The sequence below is a fragment of the Thunnus maccoyii genome, chromosome 3 (genome assembly GCF_910596095.1).
Source record: "Thunnus maccoyii chromosome 3, fThuMac1.1, whole genome shotgun sequence".
In the NCBI taxonomy this organism is placed as follows: domain Eukaryota; kingdom Metazoa; phylum Chordata; class Actinopteri; order Scombriformes; family Scombridae; genus Thunnus; species Thunnus maccoyii.
This window is the reverse complement of record NC_056535.1, coordinates 6,015,758-6,031,264: the sequence shown is the minus strand read 5'-3', so window position 1 is coordinate 6,031,264 and position 15,507 is coordinate 6,015,758. Positions and strand designations below refer to the sequence as shown.

Sequence of the window (15,507 nt, the reverse complement as noted above, 5' to 3'; positions counted from 1 at the left end):
GCTTTGTGGTCTCTAATTGACCGTTAACCTTGATGTTGACAACTTCACAAGAAAACAACGCATATTCTTTTAGTCATAATGCTGCATAAAGCAGACATCTGAGAAGTTGTACCGCAGTTGCATTGCACTCTGCAGGTTTTAGCGTTTCGGGTCTACGCTGCACAGCTGGGCTTGATTTATGCAGCTGACAAGGCCTTTTCTCTCCAGCACAGCACACTGCGGGGAACCTTAGGAGAGACAGCCTTTCAATTTATCTCAGACAGCCCCACCCCCTTTACACTTCAGGGTTTTTAAAGCAGCCAAGAGCATAGATCAACACCTGAAGTTAGGTCCCACCCCTTGTCCCGTCTCAGAGGATATGGTGACCTCGCCTCTTTCTCCGCACACTCACCACATTACAGCCTCCAGCACTGTTAGCAACACTGACGTTTTGATACAATTATGATTAGAAACATCACCTGCAGGTAGGTCGATGATGGTCAATGGGGGTCGGAAACGGTAACTCAGACACACCTCACCTTATCTGTGAGCTTGCCGCGGCCGGCAAACACAATATCAAACACTTCCCCTGCAGTGCTTTTTTCATACTTACTTTATCCATTTAGTTAACTGGTATTTGGAAGTGAATGGCTGCTGCAGTGGCGAGTCGAGCAAGCGGTGTGTGCACTGAGGCAGTAATCTTTGTGTATAGAAGGCCTTAGCTGAGACTAATTATTTGGTGAAATCACCGTAAGCTTGTGACGATCTCTCTTCCTGTGGTCTCATGGCTGAGTAATTCCACTGATAGAATCTTAACCCCTATTTTCACAAGCCTGTTTTATTTACCCTGTTAATTAAGTAGAGACGCATACAGGCCTCCACCCTGCAGTCATGCTACCAATCAGCCATGGCGTCTCCGAGTCACTAAGTATTCATGAACGGTCCTTTTTGGAACTCTCAAATCACAATCTGATCTGTGATTATGCATTTTGTTTGCATGCTGAATTTTTATGAGTACACTCCGATTCTTCAGCGGCGTTAGCGAGTTAGTGTGTTTATGTAGAAAGCGAGCTAACACGATTTCACCATTTGAGCACGAGGCTCCTGCTGCTGCTATTAGAAACTCACTTTACATTCCAGGCCCAGACATAGTTCAAAGCCGCTGCTCTCGACGCAGAATTTCCTTGCCTTTTTTGTGACTCATTATTTGGACTGTGACAGTTTCCTCTCACAATGTAGAATTTATCAAACAGATCAAAGACAAAATATGTCTGAATGAAACATCAAAACAAGATTTTCAAGTGCCTTTTTGATTGTGAAGAAGCTTACAAAAAGCAACGCCTGAATCTGTTAACAGCGTCTCAAAGAGAAAGTAAGGAAATAACAAAAACAGGTTTTTACTTTGGAGCTGGCTCTTCCCTGCGATTTCCACTTCACAGTGCCCGTGATAGCTGCTCTGTGACTGATGTTATTTGTCTCTTTCATCTTGTCACAGAGCGGGGAGGATCAACACTGTATAGCCCCTGTCCTCAGAGGCTTGATCTCACCCAAAATACACACCTGTGTTTTTCAGGATTACACGAGTGCATTTGGACATCCCACCGTGTTCAAAATAATCGCCTCCTTTAGGAGAATTATTGCCGTGTCCATTAAACCTGTGTGAGGCAGGGATGAAAGGAGTGGCACTTGTGTTCATCTCACCTGTGAATTATTGATACCTGCCCCCTCCGCTGGCTTCTCTCGGGATGGAGGTGGGAAATGTCTCCTCACATAATGGGCACATCGCACAGACATGTTGTCTGGGCCGTGGCAGAGGAGAGAGAAGGCAGGAGCAAAACTGAAACGTGTTAATAGTAAGCCTCCATCTCTTATTCACCACCGCTGTGCTTCGGTTGACTTCCACTGTATTTGACCTCATCTGCTCTTCCATTAGCTTCAAACTGAAATGATGAACACTTATGCAAACAGCCGGTCTGCTCCTCTCTCTGTAACATCGCTGAAAGGAAAGTGCCTCCCCAGTCTTCATATAAAGCTTTTAAAAAAAGGTAGACGATGCGGTGAATGGCCAAGAACAGTCTTGGCTCTACAGGAGGGCTACTGAGGATTTAACTCTCTGTAAGAGCCATTGTGCTCACATGCAGCACCACTTGTTCGCTCTCCGCAGAGCCTCCTCTTACAAGATGCATGGTGCACGAGTCACATGATAGCTGTTTTGTCCCTGAGGATAAGGGGATTGTGGATATACACAGCGCTGTGCACAAATGCAGGTATTTAGTTATGTTGAGATATTGCTGTGAGCCTTGTGTTGGTTGAGTTGAATTAGGTCAGAGCTTGTTCTAGTTAAAATGATATGTTTTCCCATTTGTTTTTACTCTCACTGATTACAAAAAGTCCACTAGTTAATTGATAGTAGATGTGCATGCGGTAAAGCCTTTAGTCCACATTTTCCTTTAAGTAACCTGAGTCATCAGAGTGCCAGCAATGCAGTGCAATTAATGTATAGTATTTGTTTTTATTGTGCTTACTCTGCTCAGGTTTATGGTCAGTTGTACCACCATGGTGCCATTTAATAGGCCATTTTCCTCAAATGTATTGGCCTCCAGGTTTGATGCCATTAAGTGTGGGCCATTCCACACTGCGATATGCCCCTCATGTAACTGATGGTCATTGTCAGCTACTTTGCATTCAGCACTTTTCTCTAAGTCTGATATAAACCAAGAAGCCTCCACTCAGCTGCACTGTGTGGTTTTAGAAGTAGATTCTCCTTCACTAAGTGTCTCTGCACTTTCTTATCACATCCAACACTTGAAAAAGACCCAACGAAGACAATGAAGCAGGGGGGTAAAATATAACACTGTGTCACACAGTATCAACCACATTACACAAGTACATCCAGTTAAACATATCACTGGTGCAAACAAGAAAACAAACTGCTCTCACATAAGAGTGGAAGCTGATGAATTGTTTTGTTTGTCATGTGTCATTTAGACTTCTAGCATGGCTGTTAAAATATTCTCGCACCCGACTGTGTTATCTTTTACTGTCACATAGCTGTTTTGAACTGATCAAAAGCAGAGTAGGAATGAGTTTTAGCTGATTTAAGGGAGCAGCAGCGCTGTTGCACATGCTCTGTTGCTTTGGATCTTTAGTCCTGTTGCACTGTTAATTAATGCAGTCATGCACTAAGTATTTGAGTACAGTAGTGACAGACGGTTTTAATTGGTGCTTTACAGTTAAAGCAGTAAATATAGAGGGTCAAAGTAATAGCCAACTATCTGCCAGCCGAAGAGTGTGTGTAAATCTTACTTTTACTTTCTTGTATGATTATAAAAATCTGGCACTGGTTAAAAAATGCTTTTCTGGGAACCTTAAAGCAGCTATAATCAGTTGTTTTATATTAAGGTGGATCACATGACATCACATACTGGTAAGTAAAAGCGGTCACTTGTAGGGACAAACCCTCAGAGAATTATCACCCTACTGCATTTCCACTGAGCTTGCAGCCAATAACTTTACTGTTTGGATCACTCTCATCTCTTTCATAGCACAGGCAGCTGTTTTCAGCAAAAAGCCATTGCACACTACCTGCCCAGCACTAAACAGCAGACACTGTAAAGTTAGCAGCTAGCTGGTGAACAAAGTGGAGTGTTATTGTTGCTGAAGAGCCAGATGTTTCCCACAAGACCAAAGTAGAGCTAATGAATGCTAATGTTGCTCAGTATCTGATGGATGTTTAAATTGGCAACTGTTTGCTGACAAGTTTGTCATATCAACTTAAAAGGTGATGATATGTTGTGTGACAGTTGTGCTTACAGCTCGTCTCCACCAAGTTTCCCAAAAATACGATAACAGGTTTAATGCAGTCATGTAGTAATTATTTGAATAGAGTAGTTACAGGTAGATGATTGGTGCTTTATAGCAAAAGCAATAAATATAAAGAAATAGTCAACAATCTTACAACTGATGGGGTGAACTGTGATTTTGGAATTTTGATTTTGGACTTTTGATTTTGAAATTTGAGACTGGTTTACAAAAGAGTTTTCTAAAAACCTTAAAAGCTTAAATATTTCACATCTGAAACAAAAAGGCATCAGTTGACTACAGCTAGACTAGCTAGACCTTCTATTTTTAAACTGCTGGTAAAAGTAAGGTAAATGTGCTTAGAGGCTTAGAGGGATCTTAAACCTTCGTTAATTGATTTCTTTTTGGGCACTTGGGGGCAGGACAACAAACTGTAAACACAACATTGACATAGTATCACTGTATGAAGTTATTGTAGCAACCGTGTTAGCAAACAGCTGCCTATTTACACATCCAGTAGCTGTGGAGTAACATTAGTATTTATTTGAAATTGTATTTCTGGCCACATAATGAATCTAAGTCCAATTTTCATTCTCCTTTTAACTCTGTTTTGGTCTACTGATAAAAGGGTCTGACTCTTAAGCTGCTAAATGCTCCTCTGTGTTAAACAACTGCTCACTAACTTTGTCTGCCAGTCAGTGGGTTTATCAGAGTATTGTTGTTGGTTAGAAAACAGGCTTGATGAGAGCAGAGACAGTAAAACAGAACTGTAAAGTTGTGGGCCATAAACCCAAAACCAAAACACTCCGTAGAGCTGAAGGAAACTGCAGAGTCAGCTAATAATTCTCAGTGGGTTCATTACTACAAGCAACCACTTTCACATTACACATGTGCATTTAACCACTTGTTATTATAAAAAGAATATTGATTGTTGCAGCGTTAAGTGTCTGTGTGTATGCCTGCATATGAATGGAATAGCACACATATGTTTGTTTAAGTAAAGAACCATCACTAAAGGAAACTCTCCCCTTTAGTTGATTCCACAGTGTGTAAACCCTCACTGCTGTCTAACAGTGAATGAGCCTGTTTACTTTCTTCTGACTCCTTTGACTGTGTTCGTAGGTGAACAGAGCAATTTACTGGCCACACATCATTTTCCCCTCCCTCAGTCAGGCTGACGCCGTTTCATATTTACAGTTTTGCAGATTCAGCAGAGCATTTCAGATAATTAAAATTCGGCGTGCTCTGATGAGTTGGTCCACCCTTGATTTCCCACAGTACCTAGCTTTCAAGGGCACAATTTCCATTTTTGCTTGTTATTTAGAAAATGTCAAGTTCTGTTAAGGCCTTTTGACCTTTTTGAAGCACTTGTGGCCATTGTATAAAGGGCATGAAGCCACTGTTGTCCTAGATTTCTTGAAGTCATGTGCTGAATTAATCACCCCCGAAAATACAATCCTATTTCTCATTGTTGTCATCTGCAAAGAAGCAGAACTTAATTAAAGACACTGAGAAATGTTCTCTGCCCAGTGTTAGTCACTTATCTTTACTGCTACTGTGCGTCAACCCTATGCCACACTGTTACATTTTTACAATGTGTGCATCGCAGCATGTGTTAATAATAGTGCAGGCTGATCTCATGCCAGTAAAATAAAAGCTTTTTTAACACAATATTTGCTTGTTTTTAACCACAGGGTTTCCATTCTGGACAACGGTAACCTTCGCATATGGAACGTAACCAAATCTGACGCAAGCCTCTACACCTGTGTGGCAAGAAACCAGTTTGGCGTGGCAAGCAGCACAGGAAGCGTCACAGTTAAAGGTCTGTCCTTTTTCATCTTTACATTTCATCAATGTCTCTTTTGCAATTCAGTCAACAAGACCAATAATACACTGGACACCTTTTTCAAACGCATGTTTTTCACTCTGACAGCACGCTAGAGTCGCCTGATATTTCATTCTGCCTCTTGAAAACTAACTTGAAGTATTCGATTTCATAAATAAAAAATGACCAAAGTAGTGAAGAAGGACACTGATTTTTGAAACATCCAACCACCTCGCCCTCTCTCTCTTTTGATAAGTCACGAGGAGCAGGGCTTTTTTTCTGAGCTGTCATTACTAGAGAGACAGAGACACCTCGGTTGCCACGTCTGTTTGCAGGGGTGTTGAAAACATTCAGCTCATTGCCTTGGTGCCTCCAGTACTGTCAGAGGATATGCTGTGTGAAAAAGGCCCAGTGTTGTTAGATCATCTGGGCTGGGGATTGCATTTCTGCTCTGGTGCTGTGACTTATTATACTTCATTAAAAATGAATGTGAGCTGGGTATAAAGTGCTGTGCATTGAGTGGCTTTATTCTGTGCACACTGCTGTTTTTCTGTCCTATTTCCACAGGGGATAGTGTTCTCACCTTCTCTGGTTCCTGGGGGATTTGCTGACATATTCAGTGAACTATACCCTCACTGTGACCCCCTTTTCAAAGAGGTTGCCTGGTTCATTTGTGTTATTGTTATTTGTTCTGCCTTGACCTTCCTTGTCGGCTTGCTTGTGTAGATTTATAGAATTATTGATCTTCACTATATTGGCCTTAGGGAGAAAAGTTCATGCCTCATATTTCAAAAGGTTTGGTTCTGATTTACAAGTATATTTCAGCAGACTATTGAAATCTTTGCATCAAATTTTTAGACAAACCAGACAGCTGCCATTGCATTTCTTGAGTTTCACTATAAGCAGCATGTTCTGAGATAAGGCAAACCCTGTGGGCAGGATCGTGCTCTGCAAATTCATTCAGAACTGTTATTCAACTACCTGAGAGAAAATACAGTTCAGTATAACCACATGTGGTCATGCAGCGCACACTAATCGTTTGCCTGTGCCGGTATAAACCTTTCATCTGGTAGAGGATGAACTACACAGGTCCAAAAAAAACCCTAAAAAAAAAAAAAAAAAAAAAGTGGTGTCTCTCAATCCCTCAGACTATATGATGAAAACTGCTGTGTTTTCCACCACTCTCAGAAGAGAACTCATTTATTATAAAGTCTAGAAGACAAAGCCTCTCATTCTTCCTCTGTAGTTTATGATTTTTGCTCCATGGTTCAATCCATTCAATTGTCTCTCTTCTTTAAGTTGGCAATCTGTAAAATCCTTTGTAATGCCGTGTCAACAGCACAGGGGTCTGCTAAAATATCAGTTGGATCCCTATCCACCCCCAATTTTGCTAAGTAGTTGCCATAGAAACCTAGATTAATTGACTTTTTTGCCCTACAGGCTAGTGTTTCATTGAATACTTTGAAAAACATTGATTAATGCCAATGTGAATAACAGCAAGAGGAATGTCCTCTATCTATACCGTAAGTCTCTTTTTACCAGAGAACACATCACATAATGGACTTTTTTTAACACTCTGGACCAGCTCTATCTTCTGTAAATCACTATCAAGGCATGTTTCCTTTTTCTGTTGAATTATAAAAGACAGATTTCATATATTATGAATGCTTGAAAGTCAGCAGCAGTCAAGGATGTGGGGAGAGCTTAGAGTGCACCTTGCTGCTGATTTACGCTGATGCCACACTCTGCCTCCCATTGACTCTGCCTTTCTTCAAAAATAATCAGTAACCTTTGCATAATTTAAGTGAAAAAAATTAACAATGTAAAATGTAAGTGTAATTGTATTTTTGCACCTGTATGTGTTAATTGCTGTGAAATTGTAAGCATGGAGCTTGACTTTGAGGCATAAATGAAAAGCACAGCATTGCTACACTGTGTCAATTACACTCCACATTGTCCATTTACCCATTTATCACACACTGTGAAATGAAAATAGAAGAGAACCCCCCAGACAGTCGGTATGCATGGGGGGGTGGGGTGGGGGGGTCGTCGGTAAAACCTGCCGCTCTCACTGTAGGTTCAGGTTGATAGCCTATATGTGATTTTCCAATCAAGCTGGAAGGAAACGCTGCGTATGTCCTCTCAGCATAAAAAGACGGCGCCGTTATCCACTTATTATTCTTGTGAAAGGGAATACGGGTTTTATTTGACACCCTTTCTCACCCGCTTCCTTTCCATCATCATATGTTAAAGCTGTTTTCTGCAGCTGATATACAAATGTTCCTGTATATGATCTTATGCCTCTCTGTCACAATCAATATTGTTTGGAAAATGGGATGGGGTAATTTACATGCACTATTTGATTGAGGATTGGAAACCTGTTTAGCGGGGAGAAATTTGTGTTGTGGGAGCAGCCATTATAGGAGATGACAGTAGTTTATTCAAATTGACTTTGGTGATATGAATGCTGAAAAATACCTGTCAAAAAGCATTCAGCGTCTCCTGCTGTGAATAAGCCACCTAGCAAACAGCGCAGGAGCAGACACAACAGATGAGCCCTGTTAATGTCCCCATTATTCCAACACTGGGGGGATATTAGCAGATTAATTGCACTTGATTATAGAGGTGCACTGTGAATTTTGATTACACTGGAGATGAGCCGTTGCAATTAGGGTTGCCTCCGATCATTACAGATGGTCAGTGAACTCAAAACTTCTGAGATCATACTGTGTTCACTTCTGTTTGCCTCTGTAAACCTAGAACGCAATCCATCAACACTGACACATCATTACACCCCTTTCCTTTGGAGGTGTTTAGAAAGCAAAAATGAAATATTTTGTCTAAGCGGTCACTATCATGTTCAGTGATTCCGCTGTATTCAGCCCTTTTTAGCCATGTTACTAACATGGCTCTAGGGATGGCAATGTCTTTGTTGTCAGTCAGTCGGTCCACCACTTTTATCCACACTGAAATATCTCAACAACTATTAGATATATTGCCATGAAATTTTATAAATGCATCCATGTTCTCCAGATGATTAATCCTAATGATTTAGATGAACCCCTGACTTTTCATCTAGCAACATCATCAGTAGTGGCGTAACAGAACGTAGTTGATCCGTGATTTGTACAGATCACCCCCCCCCCCCCCCCTACAGTTTGGCACGCATGTGAACCACAGATTAACTGCAAAATTTAATGTGTCATTGGAGACAAAGTAAACAAACTGTTGTAAGTACAAGTCATGGAAAGACAGTGTGTTGCTAACAGGGATTTTGAAGATTAACGACCAAACCAGCATTTAACGGGTCCGAAGTGACATCTGCACGTATGTTTACATGCTGTTTAATGTGCTGCAGCTGAGCAGCTAATTAGCGATATAGCTGCTAACTGAAATTAGCGGTGCACTTTTCCCCGGTGAATTTTAGTTTGGTAGCTCGTTCAACAAACTAAGCCGCAAGACAAGATGTGTTCATGTTTAGCTGTTAAGTTATCATCAAGTTTTGATGACTATTGTTTCATTCACTACCATGTTTAAAGGAGGGCAGTATCATGCCTCGTATTGCACTTTAATTTGATAATAGAGTATTGGATATTTCATATATTTTAAGATTTTATTTAAACATCTTGAATGTCGTTTTCATTTAAGACCGTGGGCAAAACTTCCTTGCTTTAAGTGTTAAAGAAAGAATAAATGGAAAGCAAAGTTATAGTTGTCTCCCTTTTTTTTCTTTTTCTTTTTTCTTTTATTTTACTGATCCGAAAATGATCCGATCCATAACTCAAAACAGTGACACAATCCGAACCGTGGGTTTTGTGATCCGTTGCACCCCTAATCATCAGGTCAATTTGATTTGTCCAATAATTTGATTTATGACTTAATACTCCAGAACTAATGATATTCCTATCAGCCTTAGCTATGCTTAGTGTTTAGTGCAAATTAGCAAATGTTAGCATGCTAACATGCTAAATTAAGCTGGTGAACCTAATAAACATATGTGCTAAACATCAGTATGTTTGAGTTTTCATTGAGTGTGTTTCCATCCACCTGTTTTTATACACATTTTCTATTCATACATAAAGAAACCAGAGTGGAAATGCTGGAAATTGGAAAGAAAGTCTAAAAGAAAATGCAATAAAGTGCAATGGAAATAGACTGGGTGAATAAAAAATAGACATGAGGAATGTGACTTAAACATCACATAACTTTCTGCTCCACTAAAAAGATGATAAATTGTGTTAGACAAAAAAATCTGTTACGTACCTCAAAATGATACATGAAGCACATATAAATACCATTTATCCATCACGTTTTCTTCCTGGTTTTCCAGTATTAGAGGTTTGACTGGCAGCCTTTTAATTACGTCATCTTGTTGCATCCTCTTTTGTAATTGTGAAATAGCACTGGACTGAAGAATTAGCACCACCAACTTTTGCTTTTGACTTCCACTGTGATCTGCTTTGATGAGCACAAGTCCTAATATTGACATAACAGTAGTGGACTGAAACGTACATTGATTCATACTTTCCTTTGCAATTTTTTTGGAAATTGGTTAAAATTCGAACTACATTTGGATGGAAACTGGCTTTTGTGAACATGTTAGCATTCTGATATTAGCATTTAGCTCACAATTACAATCTCACAGAGCTGCTATGAAAGAGATTCTCTGGGATCATGTGAGATTGGACCTCAATTTAGAAAGATGACACTCATCAATGCTTTACTCACTTTTTGGCTTTTTTAAGGTGTAAGGCAGAAGATAAATCATCTGACCAGTTTCCTCCCCTTACACACTGGAGGGGAAAAATGGACCTAAAAAACATTCCAGTTTTATACCAAACTCTTCCGTCCGTGTTGAATGCCAGCAACTATGTGAAAGAATGCAATGTGTGATTCTTAAAAGCTATATTGAAAAATAATGAACAGCCATCTGTCAATGATCACCAGCAGCTTGCTGGCTATTACATACATCTTACGATGTACTTGGTCACATCATCAATGATGTAAACTGGGGTCATTAGGTGTTCAGGTCTTTCAACAATCATACACCATCGCCCAGGCGACCCAGCCAGGGTTGGTAAGGCCCTAGTTTGTGTCCAAGTGGCCTGTGTAATCCAAGGATCCCCCTCTTGATCTATAGCCATCTGGAAGCCTCTCGTAGGCCTCCTCCATCTGATCTTCCCAGGGAACAGTCAGCTCCAGCAGGACCACTTGCCTCGTTGTTTCAGACATCAGGACCATGTCTGGCCTTAGTGTTGTCACTGCGATGGTTTCTTGGAACAAGCTGCTTTCCCAGGTCGACTTTCAGCTGAGGAAGCAGTTGACCCCTGCAGTGACGAGTAGCCTGCCCAACACCCTTGCCTGAGCCTGTGGTTTCTCCCCTGCCTTGATAAATGCAATGGCTTGTCTTGCCGGGCGCTGTTGTTTGGCTTGGCTGATGATGCACAGGGCTTGTTTTGGCCCTGTGCCGATGAAATTGGCTTCTGCCTTCAGGACCTAGTGATGATGTCAACAATAAAGCTCCTCTCCCAGAGCCTTCAGGAAGCAGCTGAGGATGTGTTCGAGTGATCATTTTCTCTGACACAAGGGACATGGTGGAGTCTCAGCCAACCCCCAACAATACAGGTTGGTTGAGCTGTGAATAATGTCATACACTGACTGGATCAAAAACTTGATTCTGGGCAGCTCTGCCTTCCAGAGCTCAGGCCAAGGGATCTTACTTCCTCGTACTTCCTTCACTCTTTCTCACATCTCCTGTTGGACCAAGTGACGCCTATCTTTGCCTCTGGCTTTGTTGTAACAAGTTCTTGGAATGATGCCAAGCCCTACACATTCAACCACCACTGATCCAACCAGAACACTGTGCTGCAGTCATGATTCTGCCTGGTCCACTGCCTCCTGGGCCCTCCACTTCCTCCCAGTCCACACTTCAATGGTGGCCTTGGAGATTCTGGTGTCAGTAGAATCTATATTGCAGCACCTCTCTTGCATGGGTGACCATAAACTCCTCATTCAGACTGCTTAATGGGAGCCGTAGTTCTTCTGGCCGTACAAGGTGATGCTGCCCAGGCTTAGTGGCAGGCCCAGCCATTTGTGGAAGAAATGACTGACCTTTCTTTTTTAGCCCTCGACAGTTGTCAGTAGGACCTCATAGACTGGTAGAGGCCACAGGAGATGAAGAATGGCTCTGATGGGGGGCTGTCGGACTCCAGACTTGGTCCGGGGCCTCTACACTCCATGCTGCTGACTTAACCAGCATGTTCATGGCCAAGGCGAACAGGATCACTGAAATGGTGCATCTTGTGATTATCCCCTTCTCCAAGCGGTACCATGCTCATGTTATGGTCCTCTCAGACTGAAGCAGTTGTAATAATCCAGAGTGAGGTCCCTGGCTTTTCCTGGAAGATGGTGGCAGACAAGCTCGGGGGTGGATGTGCCACTGCACAGCATATAAATACAGCATCTCGTATGTATCTGTTGAGCGACATACACAAGTTTTTCCCCCAATTGCAGTTCGTCCTTGAGAAACCTTTGATTCGTCCTTTGAAAAATAAGTGGCATTCAAAAAAAGCATGTCAGAGGAGTTTGTGATGTGATTATGAAAGCATTCTTCTTGTTTGAAAAGCAACAGAGTGGAATGATCTCTTTTTATAACGGTCCCAGCAGTTTTGTTCCAAAATGACCTGAGAGATTACACTGAGGATTGAAGGGCTTTGTCAGCTGTGTGGAATACAATGCATAATGTTACAGTAATTTACCTTTGAATCAGAAAAGTCTCATCAATAGAGGCAGAGGAAGTTGCTCCTTCTCTGTTTTTTAGAGGCAAGAGGGAGATCAAAATATAAAAAAACAGTAATTGTTTGATATAAACCAAAATCTCAGTATCATCTATAAAATATTTCTTCTCTCTTCCTTGGAAAAAATCCACTATTAAAATTCTGATCAAAATGCTTCAACAACACCTGCAGGGCAGGCAAGTGTCAGTATGAGGCATGAGAGGAGAGCAGAGGAGGACAGGCTCCTGCTGTCCTCCTTAGGGCAGGATTTCTTATATCAATTTAACATACTTCTTTTTTTTTCACGTTAATCTATGATTGGCTAAAACACGTAAAATGATGCTGCAATGGAGGACATCCTAACCAATCAACAACCAGAATACAATAATGACTTGACATTGGTCCAATGACAGTTTCATCAATTTCATCTTTAATTCTCCACCACTGCATGTGGTAAAGTGATAGATAGATTCATACAGTAGCATATTACAAAAGAAATTACAATGTGCAAATTGTAAACTACTTTTAAAGACATCACTAAAAAAAAAAAATCATTTAGGCCTTTTCAACAGAGTCCAAATTTCCTGTTTTAACTGATTTACGCTTCCCTTTTTTTAAAATCGAGCAGTAGATAGCTCCTTGCATTAGCCAACACAACAGTTAGCTTGTTGTAGCAGTCGTCAAGGACTGTTGAGGGCTGTTGTTAAGCTAACGGGGAGAATGGATTTGGACTAGGAGGACACCACCGGGGAGCAGATGGAGAGCTGGCGAAGCCTCGTTGCCTCAGCTGTCTGGGCTGGACCCATGGCTGGTCTACGGTGGAGTGCGGCCCAATGTGGTGCTGCTCTTAAATGAACTCCTCTCTTGAACAATAGAAAGTTAACAACATAATTTAAATGAAACAAGATTGAAACAACAACAGATTGGTTAACCAGCAGCAACAAAGCTCTGTTAACAAACAAGAAGACCAACAGCCACAAATGCAATAGGAAGTTATGACATGGATACTTCATCTCCATGAAAAAAGAAGAAATATCAGATAACATCAGTCAGATACAGCTTCTCTCTCTCTCTCTGTCCCTTTGGTCACTAATTTCTTCTCTGATGGTGAAATGTCTTTCTGTGGCTGTTATTTGAATGTATCTCCTTAACAAGAAAGCATATAATGTCACATCATATAATGTGCTGTAGGTAGCTTGCCTGGACACTGAAGCTACTGAAGAGTTACAGTGAGCTGTCTGGACTCACATGGAAAGAACCTGATTCATTTGGAATTTATCTAGTTTTTCAGTTGAGTGGTTGTTCGGTCACCTGTTGATGTGTGATTTGTGAATGACCATGCTTGTGAGAATTTCTTCATTCTTGTTCGTTTTAAAGCTGAGCTTGAGCAATTAACTTAAAGTAACTAGAATAAGACTTTTTAAATACTAAAAGTAACTAGAATAACAACAACAGTTTTAACATGTCAGCTTTGTAAGCTATTTTTTGTATGTTGTGCATATAGATAAGAGTGTGTAAGTCATGTATTTGATACATGCATTAATACTTTTTATGTGAACTTACACTTTTAGATTTGTGAATGTTTTAGTGTTCAGTCTTTCTGGTATTCAGCACTGATCTGTACCTGTATCATATTAGAAGCTTTGTGGTACTTTAATTCTGTATACTAAGAAAATACACAGGAAACACATGTAAATCATGTGATATGTTGTCTGTTTTCGATGAGAACATAAATCTGGTGTCACAATAGAACAATACTATAAATTTGAAGTTAACTTTGTTTAACTTTGTTGGTAAAATGACACATCTGAACCACTTCAGGGCTAAAATGATTGCTTCTTTGTTTAGAAACATATATAAATGTCTTAAAAGACCCTGCCTTTGCACCACTCAGGGGTTTTTGTTTCTGAAAGCAAACTGTTTTACATGCCATTCAGTGAATGGCATGTAAAATTGTCCTCCCTTTGGTTTCATCGGGTGGGGGACAATGACATAGTATGATTTGGTCTTTTATAAGATTCCATGTTACATTCTGTTTGATTATGGGTTGCTGTAATTCAACAGGTTATGCTATAAAGATGTTGCTGTATGTAACATAACTTTAACATAAGACAGTAGAGATAAATTGCCAACTAGTGTAAAATAACATGATGCCGTGGGTTAGTTTTCATGCCATCCTCCCCAATTTTTTGAGTCACCAGCCACCACTGATTTGAATACATGGTGTGAACTTTCACCTGATGTGTACTGTCAGATTTTGTAGATCCTTTTATGAAAAGGCTTTTGACCTACCTGTGGAAAAACCATTTCCCACAGAAGTTTGTGTTTGTCTTGAACCTGTATGCTGTTGGATCATCTGTGTGCATCTCAGTTTGAAAGATTGGGGTGAGGCTTTGCTCCCGTAAATTTGTTTTCAAAATCCCTGGATCACATGGTTCATGGTTCTTCAATGCTCTCCTCGATGCATTATTCAAGCTCACATCACTCACATCAGGAATTTCAAAGTCATTGTGATTTGCACACTACATTACTGATCTGCGACGGGGTCACACATTACAAGATCTTTCACTAGGAGGAATCCCCAACAAGTCTGTCTGGTCTCCAAACTATGTTTTGTCACAAAAAAACACAGAAGTGACACAGGAAATAACACAATATCAACCTGTGTCTTGCACTCTCATTGGCTGTAGCTCATCACCTATGGCAAGCTGTTTTAACATTTAATCGAACCACAAACCTATCTGTAATTACATTTTAGCTATACATAATAGTATTTCTCCTTGTCAAAATTGTATTCTCACTAGTCAGAATGGTAATTAAAGATATCCACAATAACATTCTTACTAGTAGAAATTGTATTTCAAGATATCTACAACTTTGATTGTACTAGTCAAAACTAAATTTAAGATACCTTAAAATCCTTAAAAAGTATAAGTGGCCGTTTTAACATTTAATAGCTAGACTAGATATATATTGCAGATATCCGTAATTCAGTTCTTCCTAGTCAAAATGAAGATTTCAGATATCCACAATGACATTCTTCCTAGGACAAACTGTCACAAATGAAACTCCCATTTCAGATATCTACAATCCAATTGTTACTAGTCATCATTTTAATTTCAGATA

The 15,507-nt window shown here is 40.4% G+C and overlaps 1 protein-coding gene across 11 annotated transcripts in view; it reads left to right on the top strand.

The window, feature by feature from the left end:
• Positions 1 to 15,507, top strand: part of cntn4 (contactin 4) — a 204,705-nt gene that overhangs the window by 167,984 nt on the left and 21,214 nt on the right. For all 11 annotated transcript variants that reach the window (XM_042401257.1, XM_042401241.1, XM_042401273.1 and 8 more), the window contains one exon: positions 5,475 to 5,602. In XM_042401257.1, the coding sequence (XP_042257191.1) occupies positions 5,475 to 5,602 (128 nt within the window). The remainder of the gene's footprint in view (positions 1 to 5,474; positions 5,603 to 15,507) is intronic.